The 13093-nt window shown below is 34.0% G+C and overlaps 2 protein-coding genes across 3 annotated transcripts; one reads left to right on the top strand and one right to left on the bottom strand.

Moving 5' to 3' along the window:
• The first annotated feature begins 2275 nt into the window (after nt 1–2275).
• Nucleotides 2276–6185, top strand: LOC147382307 (pectinesterase-like). Of its 2 annotated transcripts, none has more exons than XM_086427380.1 (3): nt 2276–2808; nt 3810–4323; nt 5223–6185. In XM_086427380.1, the coding sequence occupies exons 2-3, from the start codon at nt 3831–3833 to the stop codon at nt 6017–6019; spliced, it is 1290 nt and encodes a 429-aa protein (XP_086283506.1). In that variant the 5' UTR covers nt 2276–2808; nt 3810–3830; the 3' UTR covers nt 6020–6185. The 2 variants fall into 2 exon arrangements, with proteins under 2 accessions (XP_086283506.1, XP_086283507.1); XM_086427381.1 differs by having other exon boundaries at nt 2279–4323; nt 5223–5902; nt 6011–6185.
• A 79-nt stretch (nt 6186–6264) lies between these two features.
• Nucleotides 6265–6819, bottom strand: LOC147382306 (pectinesterase inhibitor-like). Its single transcript, XM_086428498.1, has one exon. It carries the CDS (start codon nt 6817–6819, stop codon nt 6265–6267), a length of 555 nt encoding a protein of 184 aa, XP_086284624.1.
• Nucleotides 6820–13093: the final 6274 nt, after the last annotated feature.

Here is a 13093-nt window from a genome sequence, read left to right as displayed (position 1 = left end):
CTGGCAAAAAATTTCTCTTTTTCTCTTGTTTGCACCTCCATCCCAGTCATCTTCACCTGATATGTGAAAAAAGTTCTTGAAACAGACCCACTAATAACACATTAATGTTTGATCCATCTAATAGTAGGAATAAGTCTAGAAATTATAGGGCCACCTACGACAATTTCTCTCTTTTCCAAACCGAGTAATATGAGAGCAGTTAGCTTTAAGGTTGGCTCAATGTGGGATCCAGGTCATTGATCACTGCCTCTTTATCCATATCTTCATTTTTTTTATGTATTTCGAAAAACTTTCAGTTTCTTCTATTACTTAAAATAAAAAACTCAAGCTACTACAACATGCAACAATGACAACAAACAAAGTGTTATCCAAAAGATTTGGTGCTGTTCAAATGAATTTTTTTTCCTCCATTCCATTTTATCCAAATTCATGTCTTCTATCATTGAAAGTGAATTCATATGTAATGTACCTTCTTTGAACATGCAAAAATGACTTTCTTTTAATTTAATTTTTTATATGAAAAATTTACTGGTTTAAAAAATATCTTAAAAATGTCCAATATTCAGTTTTACAAAACATAATTGATCTTACTATTTTGTTCTTATAATTTATTTATTTTTTAAATGGATTGGTATGCAGTTCACATAGCATGCACTCAAGTTCACTACCTTCTCAAAATTTATTTACTTCTAACTTTTGTCATAAATGTTCATGTTATACTTAAAGTCTTCTCATTAAACACCGGATTCAGTATACCTACCTCACCACTTCTTTGAAACAAAGTTCGATGCATAAATATGTACAAACAATGACTTTTTTCTGGTCGGCACTAACGATATGTGGTAACAGTTCTACTCTAAGTATCCAACTTGTAATTGATCAATGCCTCTTATACTGGTTGCCCAACTCCTTAACGGGTCCCACACTGACTGCAGATGGAGAATTGTTGCACCTATCCATGATTCTGTGTCTGTTTTATTGGCCCATGCAACTCATTGAAATATTATTCTCTGGTATGATTTTGTGGGGGGCACTAATGGCTGATTTGTGATTTTCTTTTGTTTTTTTATCTTGCCAACATATTTATGCATCAAACTCTGTTTTAAAGAAGTGGTGAGGTAGGTGTACCCCATTTAGAAGACTTCAAGATTATCTGCTCACCACAACTAATTAACATTCATGGACATTTTATAACAAAAATTTAAAAAAAAAATACATATATATTTGAGAATCTAGTGAAGTTGAGTGCATGCTATGTGAAATGCATACCAATACATTTAAAAATAAATAAATAACTTATAAGACGAAAATAGTAAGATCAATTATGTTTTATAAATATAAAGCTTTTTAAAATATTTTTTAAACCAGTAAATCTGCCATGTTGAAAATTAAAGTAAGAGAAAGTCATTTGAGGTGGTTTGTGGATGTTCAAAGAAGGAGGATTGAAATTCTAGATAAAATAAATATTCAACTTGCAAGACTTAAAAGAACGTGGATGGGAATATGAAAGCATAGATGAATCCACTTGCCATGATAGAAGACATGAATTTGGATAAAATGGAATGGAGGAAAAAAAAAATCCTTTTAAACGATGCCAAAACTCTTGGATAACGCTTTGTTTGTTTTCATGCTTGTTGTAGTAGACTTGATTTTTTGATTTTAAGAAATAGAAGAAACTGAAAAACTTTAGAAATACAAGAAAAATGAAGATACAGAGATCAATGACATGGATCCCACATTGAGCCAAACTTAAGGTTGTCGTAGGTGGTCCTAATACCTTCTAGATTTATTCCTACTGTTACATGGATCAAACATTAATGTCTCTTAGGTGGGTCTAATTCAAGAAAATGTATCACATATCATGTAAAGATGACTGGGACTAGAGTTGCAAACATGAAAAAAGTGTGTAAAATTTTTCCAAAAAGCAAGCCTAGGAAGAAAGTAATGTTTTTGTTTGGGTGTCTTATTTCCTCAAAAAGGCATCTTGCCATTGTATGGTGGATACTTAAATCAGTATTACTTACGTTGTTTATTTGCCCACCTAAAAGACATTGCTAATCCATGATTATACACCAAACACCTTTCAATTGTGTATGGAAAGGAGGTGTTTAGTGTGAAGAACTTAGTGCCTCAGTTCACTATTTATAACAATAAAGTATGTTTTGAAAGTGCATATACTTTAGTGTCATATTTTGGGAAAATTCTAATCCCAAGAACTAGATTTTACTGCATAGGGGAATGCATTTGTGAACAACACTAGTCCACTATGTTAGTCAGGCTATAACCTTAATAAGGCCTTTGGGTCAATTCAACAAGTTTTGAAACTATGACTACAATTAAATCAAACTAAAAGCAAATGAACCCATCAGCTATTTGGCTGATGGCTAGTGATAAACTGAGATTAAGCAAATGATAATGATATCTAACTTTTTTGTCTGCTCTTTTTTGATGGGAAGGAAAACAACACAGGTATGGATGAATCATTCATTACTTGGAGTTATCACCACTAGTCCTATGGACTATATGATAAATATGGGGGGTGGATGGCTTAAAGGTAGTTTCAAGTATTCTTCTAATCTATCCCACATTAGCTTAATTCTCTCTATTTCTCTGTCTTTCCTTCCTCACAAGTTTCCTATCTTCAGCACTCTCTTTACAATTCCTTCAACCTCTTATATGAAAACCAGTTGCCTATAAATCCTTGAATCCCCAGTCAGTCTTATTTTATTTCCTGAAACTGTAGAGATCTATAACCATCTCCTCTCTCCACCTTATTCCTCGCATCATTTCTGAACTTTTTTTTCATAGGTAAGCAAGATTATTGGTTAGTAATTAGTTGGTGAAGGTGGTTTATGAACACAGATCGTGGTACCAATCTCAAAGACTTAAACCAACATAGTATTGACAATTTTTTTATATAGTTAGCACTTAAGCAGTAGTTGAAGTGATTTTCTGAACGAAGTTCAAAAAAAGGAAAAGGAGCCACAGCTATACAAATTGATGAATTAACTGTTGTTGCCGCTTTCTAACACATTTTTTCAAATAATATAATCTACTCATGACCAAAACTTCTTTCTTGCATTCCTTTTAAGGTACATTGTCACCCTGTTAAATATTTGGTCTTTCTTTCATTCTTAATTCTAAGAAAACATATCAGTTTTGGTTCTTCTGAAAGGTAAGGTGGAATCCCAGTTTCCCACTTCGCTGTCTGTTGGGTATGTAAGGTTGATGGTAGTAGTAGTAATTGTAATATAATAGAGGATTACATGACTGTGATAATTTTATTTCAAAAGCATGATAGAGAATTGCTCTTAAAATACAGGGATATTGTATATGAAAATAGCTACTTTAAGAGAGAGTCGTGTATTTTGCTGCAAAAAATGAATAAATACAATCTGGTGAGATTCATAAGTAGGGAAGTTAGAAACTTGTAAGATCTGTGCATTATTAATAATTTTACCATAATACGTGTTATTTTTTATACTTTGAAATGGGCTAATTTTATAAAGTAAATTTTTTCATCCTTTCTTGCACCTCTGATGCCACTCCTCATGGTACAGAAAGATGAGCTCAATTGATCTTTTAGCTATATTTGCACATCACGCTTCACTGTCATAAACAGCACTAATACCTATAATAATAATTCTGAGTATTTCATTGTTTAGCATAAAAAAGGGTCTAAGTGTAATTCTTCTTATTGCCTTTAACCTTGTGATGATCTTTAAAAACATTATATTTTTACTGTGATTTCATCCATTAGCTGCAGCAAATAAATAGATTGATTATAGATAATGAGAATCTAAATGCAGGTGAAGCAGAAGTAAAGATCAATGGCTGAGATACCGTCTTCATCAACAACACAACCTGCAGAAGCATCAAACCAAGTTCAAGCATCACCAAATGCCATGAACATTGAGGCAAACCACCGACTAACTCCTCATGCTATTCTTGAGGCATTGCAGTTGTGGATGTTAGATAGAATACCAAGGTTATTAAAATTAATGCTCATTTTGTTGTTTGGTTATTTTATTGTGTATAAAATCATTCACAACAAGCACCCCGGCAAGCACAAATTCGAGTGCAAGCCCGATGCAATTGTTGCACTTGACGGCAGCGGTAACTTTACTTCTGTATCTGATGCCGTGGCTGCTGCACCAAACAACAGTGATAAAAAACATTGTATCTTCATCAAGTCGGGCATCTACATAGACAACGTAGAGGTTGGTCCGACAAAGAAAAACATTGTTTTTGTGGGAGAAGGAATGAACGGGACAGTGATCACATCTGACCTCTCAGGCCTTAAAGGAGATAATGCAACAGTTAGTAAGTTACTGTCTTTATGTGTCTCATCTTGTTTAATTTTCTGGCATATTTCAACATATATATAGATGGCACATTAGTACAAATTATATGCAGAAATGTGGGGCTTATCAGATTAAGATGATTAACACTTTTCTAACATTACTGTGGTCTTAGGAAGCTTGTCTAATAACGTCTGAAACATTGAGCACATAACGTCACTTTGAGCCTTTAAATGATTTTAGGAACACAGAACTTCTGCACACAATCAATAAATAGTAGTCCTTGAAATTGATCATATTTATATAGTCCTATTATTTTTGGCATGAAATGCTTTTAGACCAAATCGCTACATTCTTGCCTTCTGAAAATCACGATAGTGGTTATCTATTTTGGTATTGGTGACCTTGGTGTCTTGTTCACAGAAGCATGTGTTTGTGTGTGTGTTCTAAATTCTCTCTTTGCCAAAAAAAAAAAAAAAAAAAAATCATTTGGAAAGTGAGATTCTGGAAGCAGAGCCTCTTTTTTTTTTTTTTCCACCAAATATTTACAGATATGGAGCATAATAATACTGGATGTATATACTTTGTTTCTTGTTTGGGTATGAGGCCACTCATGTATGTTGAGAAATTGGTACAATAAGTATTTCTTTGAGTTTTTTCTACATCTTTAGATATACTACTGTGTCAGGAGTATCGGATTATTTGAAATATTAGTTTATATTGCAATATCTTCTATCCAATTGCATGACAGAAATTTATATACAATAAGTGATCAATAATCCTTGGAATTAAGTTGTATATCTGTTATCTTCCTCATTTAGGAGTTTTGTATTTCACTAAAGAGTATGACTTTTCTACAGAACTAATTTTAATATTATCTTGATCTTTCTAATTAGAAGCACTTTTTTTATTATTCTATAGGGGTCTTGGGACATGGATTCATGGCCATAAATTTGACTATGGAAAACTCTGCCGGAATGTATAGAAAAAATGCTGTGGCGTTTCATAGTCAATCTGACCAATCTGTGCTTTATCGGTGCATCTTTCGTGGGTACCAGTCCACCTTAAGTCTGGTTCAGAGCTTACAATTATTTAAGGACTGCAAAATATACGGGACACACAATTGCATATTTGGAGATGCAATGGTAGTGTTCCAGAATTGCTGTGTGTTTGTGGGAAATTCTCTCCCCATGAAGAACAATGTGATCATTGCACAAGGAGGAGCAAAACCTGAGAAGGGCACCGGATTTGTATTTCAGTACTGCGTTATAGATGGTGCCCCGGATGTCATACCATCACAAGGTAGTACATACTTGGGTTCATCCTTGGGAGATCAATCTACCATTGTTATCATGCAGTCCTTCATGGGTGGGTTAATAAATCCGGCAGGGTGGGTTCCTTATAATGGGACTGTAGCAGCAAATACAATTACATATGGAGAATTTAACAACACGGGGCCTGGAGCAATTACAATAAACCGTATTCCATCAGAAGAATTTAGAATAATAAGTATATCTGAAGCAAAGATGTACACAGTAGGAGCTTTTATCAATAAGCATGACTGGTTGTCAGCAACTGGAGTACCTTACATGGCAGGCTTGGTGAGACATTTTTTAGTTCTTATATTTCTAGATAGTCTTAAATATAAATATGGGTATTCATCCTCTCTAATTTATCATTGTTGCTTCTTCTTTTGTGTGTGTGTGCAGTTTCAGTGACCTATGTTCAGCCAGCACTGCCAGCTGATAAGAAACTTGAGACAACCTTGATTGTGCTTAGGCTGACCAATTTTGTTTATTTATTTTTGTTGATCAATAAATAAGCAAATTAAATAAACAGCAATTAAATAACATATAGATCAGAAAATGCATACCCACATATTACTTTTCATTTTTTGTTTTATTATTATTATTATTATAGAGATCCACCCATTCATATTGCTTTACATTTTAATTGGCTCATCTTACTCATCAAGTTGAGACGCAATAGCCAAAATGAGATCAATAAGAACATCCACAACCAGACTCCTTTGAGTTAATGTGGGTTCAACAGACGGTGGCGCTTTTAGTGAATCCATACAATCAAGGACAGCATTTCCAGTACCTCCGGCGACAATATATACTTCATGATAATCACGCTCAGTGAAGCGACTTGCAACTGCATCGAGACCTCCTACAACACGCTCATAATCACTTGAACAAATACTTAGGCGCCGTTTTAGTTCAGGATCGGTGATATTAGGAAGCACGGAACGGATATAGTTGTAATTGTCTGTAGCATTGACCATACCTAAATTGATAGAGACACCTAGGAGGCCATGAAGATCTGCTGTCTCTGTACGAGGATCGGAACTCAAAATGTTGACACATAAATTGGGATCATCGGCCTTAGAGCAAAGCTGGTTAAGCAGGACCTTACTAATCTTCACAGACACCCTTGCAAATGATGGGTCAAAGAAGAGAAACAACAGAGAAAAAGTAACAAGTATGTATGAACTATGAAGGAGATAAGAGGCCATTCTTTGCTTTGTTATTGCCATGAAACTACACAAACATATATATACGAGACTCTTTTACACTTATTATGATGGAAATGTTTGGTGAGATTATTTCCAGATTATGAAGCACTTTGTAGATTTGAGGGGATTCTCTTCATGCCAAGCATAGCTCCACCATTTATTATTTGACTTAAATCACAGATTTCCTATAGATTACATAGAGAAAACTGTACTAATCCATAAAAAACAATCTCACCAAACACTTTCACCATAGAAGTACCATAAAACAGTCTCTTATGTTGTTTGTGAAGTTCTATCATCTCCTCCCCAAAACAGAAGAAATACAAAGAAGAATAGCCTCTTCTCTCCTTCATAGTTCCTATACACTTTCTTATCTTTTACTATTTTGTCTCTTCTTCAAACCTATCTCTGCAATGGTTTCTGTGAAGGCTACCGAGATCTTGGTTAAGCATCTCTTCTCCAAGACTGGGGATCCTAATCCATGTGTCAACATTCTAAGTTCTAATCCTGCAAACACCACAGATCTTAAGGATCTCCTAAGTGTCTCTATCAATTTAGTCAATGGTACAGACACATCCAATTATATCAACTCCTTGCTTCCCAATACCACTGTTCCTGATTCCTAAACTAAGGCAACGCCTCATTCTTTGTTCCAATTATTACATAAGTATTATCACAGGTCTTTACTCAGTTGCAGATAGCTTCAAAGTAAATAATTATGACGATTTAAGGACCATCATAGTGGGTACAAGAGATATTCTTGATAAACTATAGATACACTAAAATCACCACAACCAGTTGAATCTCCATTAACAAAGCGAAATCATATTGCGGATGTTCTTATTATGTTTTACAAGAAGTGGTGATCTTCCTTTCGCACAGATCCATTTCATTAAGAACAATTGGTTTTTTGAAAGCTACGTTAAAATCATCTTAGAGTTAACATGTCGGCCCATCGGTTTCACCATTGAAGAATACTTTACTCTCTGAGAATAATTTTTCTCCTATGAATTCACATCAAAGGAAATAAAGCAAAAGAACTTAGTATTGTAAAGGTGGCAAACATGCACACAAAATAGGTTATTGTGGACAAAAATGTCACTATCTCTGTTGCAGGAATGGGGAACATATCAGAAGATTTGGCATACAGACCCATATACTACTCTGTTTTTTTATTAGAGAGCCACCAATTAATATTAATGGTTTTTCCTAGGTATCATCCTGTTAGGATGTAAATTACTTCTTTAAAAAAAAAAAAATGGGCCTATTTTTCCGTTCTTTCTCTCTTTAATGAGCATTCTTTCTTACTTCTTACTTAGAAACTAAAGGTGAGACAAGAGAAGAAAGTAGAGAAGACTCTCCATAATTCTTTTTAAAGAAAATCATTCTTGACATGTCAAGAATGTATGTCCCAATCACGAATGTGGTACACACTGGTAGTCTTAGGAAAAATCTTAATCTTTACATTAAGTACTGGATGTATATACTTCGATTCTTGTTTAGGTGTGAGGCTAATCATGTATATGTACATGTACATTCAGAAATTTGTAATACAATATATAAAAATGATAGATATTCCTTCAAGTTCTCTACATCTTTAAGGACATACTACTGTGTCAGGATAGATTAATATCTAGGGAACATATATCAGGTTATTTGAGTACTAGTTTATGTTGCAATATCTTCTATTCAATTGTGTTACAGAACTACATATGCAATGAGTGATCAATATTAAGTTGTATATCCATTATCTTCCTCATTTATTTATGTTCAAGTCAAACAGATTTTTCTGTTCCACCAAATTAAGAGTGAGTTTTTTTACAGAACTAATTTTCATATTATAGTGATCATTCTAATAAGAAGCATCTTTTGTTTATTCTATAGGTGTATTGGCAGATGGATTCATGGCCATAAATTTGACTATGGAAAAACTCTGCTGAAGATGCTGTGGCGTTTCATAGTGCATCTGACCAATCTGTGCTTTATCGGTGTATTTTTCATGGGTACCAGTCCACCTTAAGTCCGGTTCAGGGCAGAAAATTCTTCAAGGACTGCATAATATATGGGACACACAATTTCATATTTGGAGATGCAATGGTAGTGTTCCAAAATTGCAGTGTTTATGTGGGAAATCCCCTCCCCACGAAGAACAATGTCATCATATATAGCACAAGGAGGAACAAACCCTGAGAAGGGCACTGGATTTGAATTTCATTACTGCACGATAGATATTGTCCCAGATGTCATACCGTCACTAGGTAGTACATACTTGGGTTTATCCTTAGAAGCTCAATCTACCATTGTTATCATGCAGTCCATGGGTGGGTTCCTTATAACGTAACTGAACAAGCAAATCCAATTACTTGTGGGGAATTTAACAAGACCGAGCCAGGACCAATTACAATAAACCGTATATGATGGATAGGATTTAGAATTTTAAGTATATCTGAAGCTAAGATGTTTACAGTACAAGCTTTTATCAATGGGCATCACTGGCTGCCATCAACAGGGGTACCTTACATTGCAGACTTGGTGAGACATTTGTTAGTTCTTATATTTCTAACTAGTCTTAAAAATAAATATGGGTGTTGGTCTCCTCTCTAATTTATTAATATTGTTGCTTTTGTGTGTGTGTAGTTTCGGTGACCTATGTCCAGCACTGCCAGCTGATGAGGAAATTGTGACAACCACGATCATGCTTAGGTTGACCATTGTTATACATATATTTTTTCTGTGATCAATGTATATCACCAAGAGTGAGATTTATTGGATGTTTTAATCATTTAATCTTGGTTAGGATTTTCTTTTAGGCCAGAAGTGTTGTGTTTGCGAACACCCTTGTGATGCTCACGTAATAATTTGATCAAATACCTATTGTGTACTTAACCAAACACCTTATATGCTACACCTTCCAAGACCTTGTTTGATAATGGCAATGAAAGGTAACCCAACTAATAGTAGCAAATGCAAAGAAGATAAACAATCACACTAAGAAAAGAGTAATTACACAATACCTACAACACGAGATTTTATGTAGTTCACCCAAAGGCTACTTCCATGGAGGTATGATCATTGGAGCTCAATTTCACTATAACAAAAAGGAGCCAAATCGATACAAGGACTCCCTTTATAACTTAGATTTTCCTTCTTCTAGATTTCAATCTTCCTCAACCTCTCCTCTCTTGGGTTTCTTTCTTTCTCTACTCTCTTCTCTAGAAAAAACTTAGACTTGAAATTAGACATTTTACAACAAAAGAATAAAACCCTTTTTAGAAGCACCACATAAGTGGGTCACTTACATAAGTTACAAGACCAACCCAAATTACCTTAGACCGACCCAATAATGCACACACTTGGACCGGGCCTAATTGATTTTTAAGCCATACTTCAACAAGAAGTCAATGGGTCTATATAGCTTGTAAATTAGAAAATATATAACGACCAAAGATCTAGTATGCATAGTAATAGCATATCAATTAGAAAATACATAACCACATATTATTTTTTCATTTCTTATTATTACTATTAGAGATCAACCCATTAATATTACATTACATTTTAATTAGTTTATCTTACGCATGAAGTTGAGGCACAATAGCTAAAATGGCATCAATAAGAACATCCACAACCAGACTCCTCTGAGTTAATGTGGGTTCAACAGGCGGTGGTGTTTTTAGTGCATCCATACAACAAATGATGGAATTTCCAGTACCTTCAGCGACAACATATACTCCATGATAATCATGCTCAGTGAAGCATGTTGCAACTGTGTCGAGACCTGATAGAGACCCTTGCAAAGGATGGGCCGAAGTAGAGAAACAACAGAGAAAAAGAAACGAGTATGTACAAACTACGAAGGAGATAAGAGGCCATTCTTTGCTTTGCTATTGCCATGGTATATATATATATATATAAGACTCTTTTACACTTGTTATGATGGAAATGTTTGGTGAGATTATTTCAAGATTATGAAGCACTATGTAGATTTGAGGAGATTCTCTTCATGCCAAGCTTAGCTTCACTATTTATTATTTGACTTAAATCACAGATTCTCTATAGATTACATAGAAAAAAACTATACTAATCCATAAAATACAATCTCACCAAACACTTCAACCATTGAAGTACTATAAAACAGTCTCTTATGTTGTTTGTGAAGTTCTATCATCTCCTCCTCAAAACAGAAGAAATACAAAGATGAATGGCCTCTTCTCTCCTTCATAGTTCCCACAAACACATTGCACTTCTGGAACACTACAATTGCATCTCCAAATATGAAATTGTGTGTCCCATATATTATGCAGTCCTTGAAGAATTGTCTGCTCCGAACCAGACTTAAGGTGGACTGGTACCCACGAAAAATAGACCGATAAAGCACAGATTGATCAGATACACTATGAAACGCCACAGCATTTTCTTTGTATGCTCCGGCTGAGTTTTCCATAGTCAAATTTGTGGCCATGAATCCTTTTGCCAAGACCGCTATAGAATAAACAAAAGATGCTTCTTATTGGAATGATCAATAAAATACACTTTTCAAACATTACAAAGGTTTGCTCAACTTATAATCTCAACATTGCAAAATAGTACAACACTCATGTAAAAAATTTTGGTAGCCATTTATAATTATAATTAGGCTCATATAAAATCCTAATTTCAAAAAATAAAAATCTAACAAAAAAATAAAAAAGAGCTTCATTTAGCACCCCAAATGACACATTCATGGAGTTTTCTTATTGGGTAAAATTTAATTTCACTTGTTGGTTCTATGGTTCCATAAATACTTTTCAATGTTCTTAGATTATTCAATGTACAAGCTATGGCATGTCCACAATAATCTTGATTTTTAATTTTGTGGATTAAATGCAAAAGAGAGTGTTTCTTATTTTTCAAGGGGGGTGAGCGTTTGACAGACAATGATGAGGATGAGGAGTAGATCATAAATAAGGCAAAAACCAAAACAATGATAGTTCTTTTGAATAAAGCTATGAGATTATCAAGTTCTCTTAGATAAAGTGGTGTGATTATCAATAAAACAGAGAACCATAATTTTGACCATTCTTTTAGATGAAGCATTTTTTTAATTGATTTTCCTTCCGCTTCAGCAAATTATGTGTGTGAGAAATCTTTTTCCCCACAAAAATGCTTCCTTGGATGCATCAAACACCCTCAAATCTCGATTTTCCATGGCAAATCTTTTTCCATGGTATTTGCCGTGCAATCAAACACGCCCTTATTGTATATGAAACTCTTCCACGCAATCAGGTAGAAGATATTGCAATATAAACTAATATTTCAAATAATCTGATCATGTTGCCCAGAGATTGATCTCTCCTGAGTCTTGACACAGTGGTATATATCATTAAAGAAGTAGAAAACTCAAAAAAATATATATATATCTATCATTTTCATTTATTATATTACAGATTTCTCAATGTACATGTACATGTAAATGAGTAGCCTCTTACCCAAACAAGAATCAAAGTATATGCATCCAGTACTTACTGCAAAGATTAAGATTTTTCCTAAGATTACCAGTGTGTATCAGATTTGTGATTGGGTTGAACATTCTTTATATGTCAAGTTTGTTTTTTATTTATTTTTAAATAATGGAGTGCTTCTCTACTATCTTCTGTTGTCTTTCTTTTTACTTTCAAGTAAGCAAGAATATTTATTGAAGATAGAAAGAATGAAAAATATGCTCAATAAAATAAAATAAAAACTATAAAAATGCAGCAATTTACATTCTAAAAGGATGAAACCTAGGAAAACCCATATTTGGATATAGTGAGGATAAGCTAGAAAATGGATCCCCTGAGGTGATGACAACAGATATACAAATAAATGGTTGTTAATTTTCTCTCAACTTCATCTTTGTGAATTCAATGTTTGGTTTATAAAGTTTTGGTTACGACTATTCTGCTCATATCTGTAAATATTTGGTGGTAATAAAAAAAAAGGCTAAGTTTGAACACAATGTTCCTAAAATCATTCAAAGGCTCAAAGTTACATAATGTATTCAATGTTTCTGAAGTTATTAGACAAACCTCCTAAGACCACAATAATGTTAGAAAAGTGTTAATATATATATATATAGATATATGTTGAAATACGCCAGAAAATTAAACAAGATGAGACACATAAAGACAGTAACTTACTAACTGTTGCAGTGTCTCCTTTAAGGCCTAGTGGTCAGATGTGATCACTGTCCCGTTCATTCCTTCTCCAACAAAAACAATGTTTTTCTTGGTCGGACCAACCTCTAAGTTGCCTA

Source organism: Akebia trifoliata, chromosome 16 (assembly GCF_017979445.1).
Source record: "Akebia trifoliata isolate Shusen 1 chromosome 16, ASM1797944v1, whole genome shotgun sequence".
Lineage (NCBI taxonomy): Eukaryota > Viridiplantae > Streptophyta > Magnoliopsida > Ranunculales > Lardizabalaceae > Akebia > Akebia trifoliata.
This window is presented reverse-complemented; position numbering and strand designations above follow the sequence as displayed.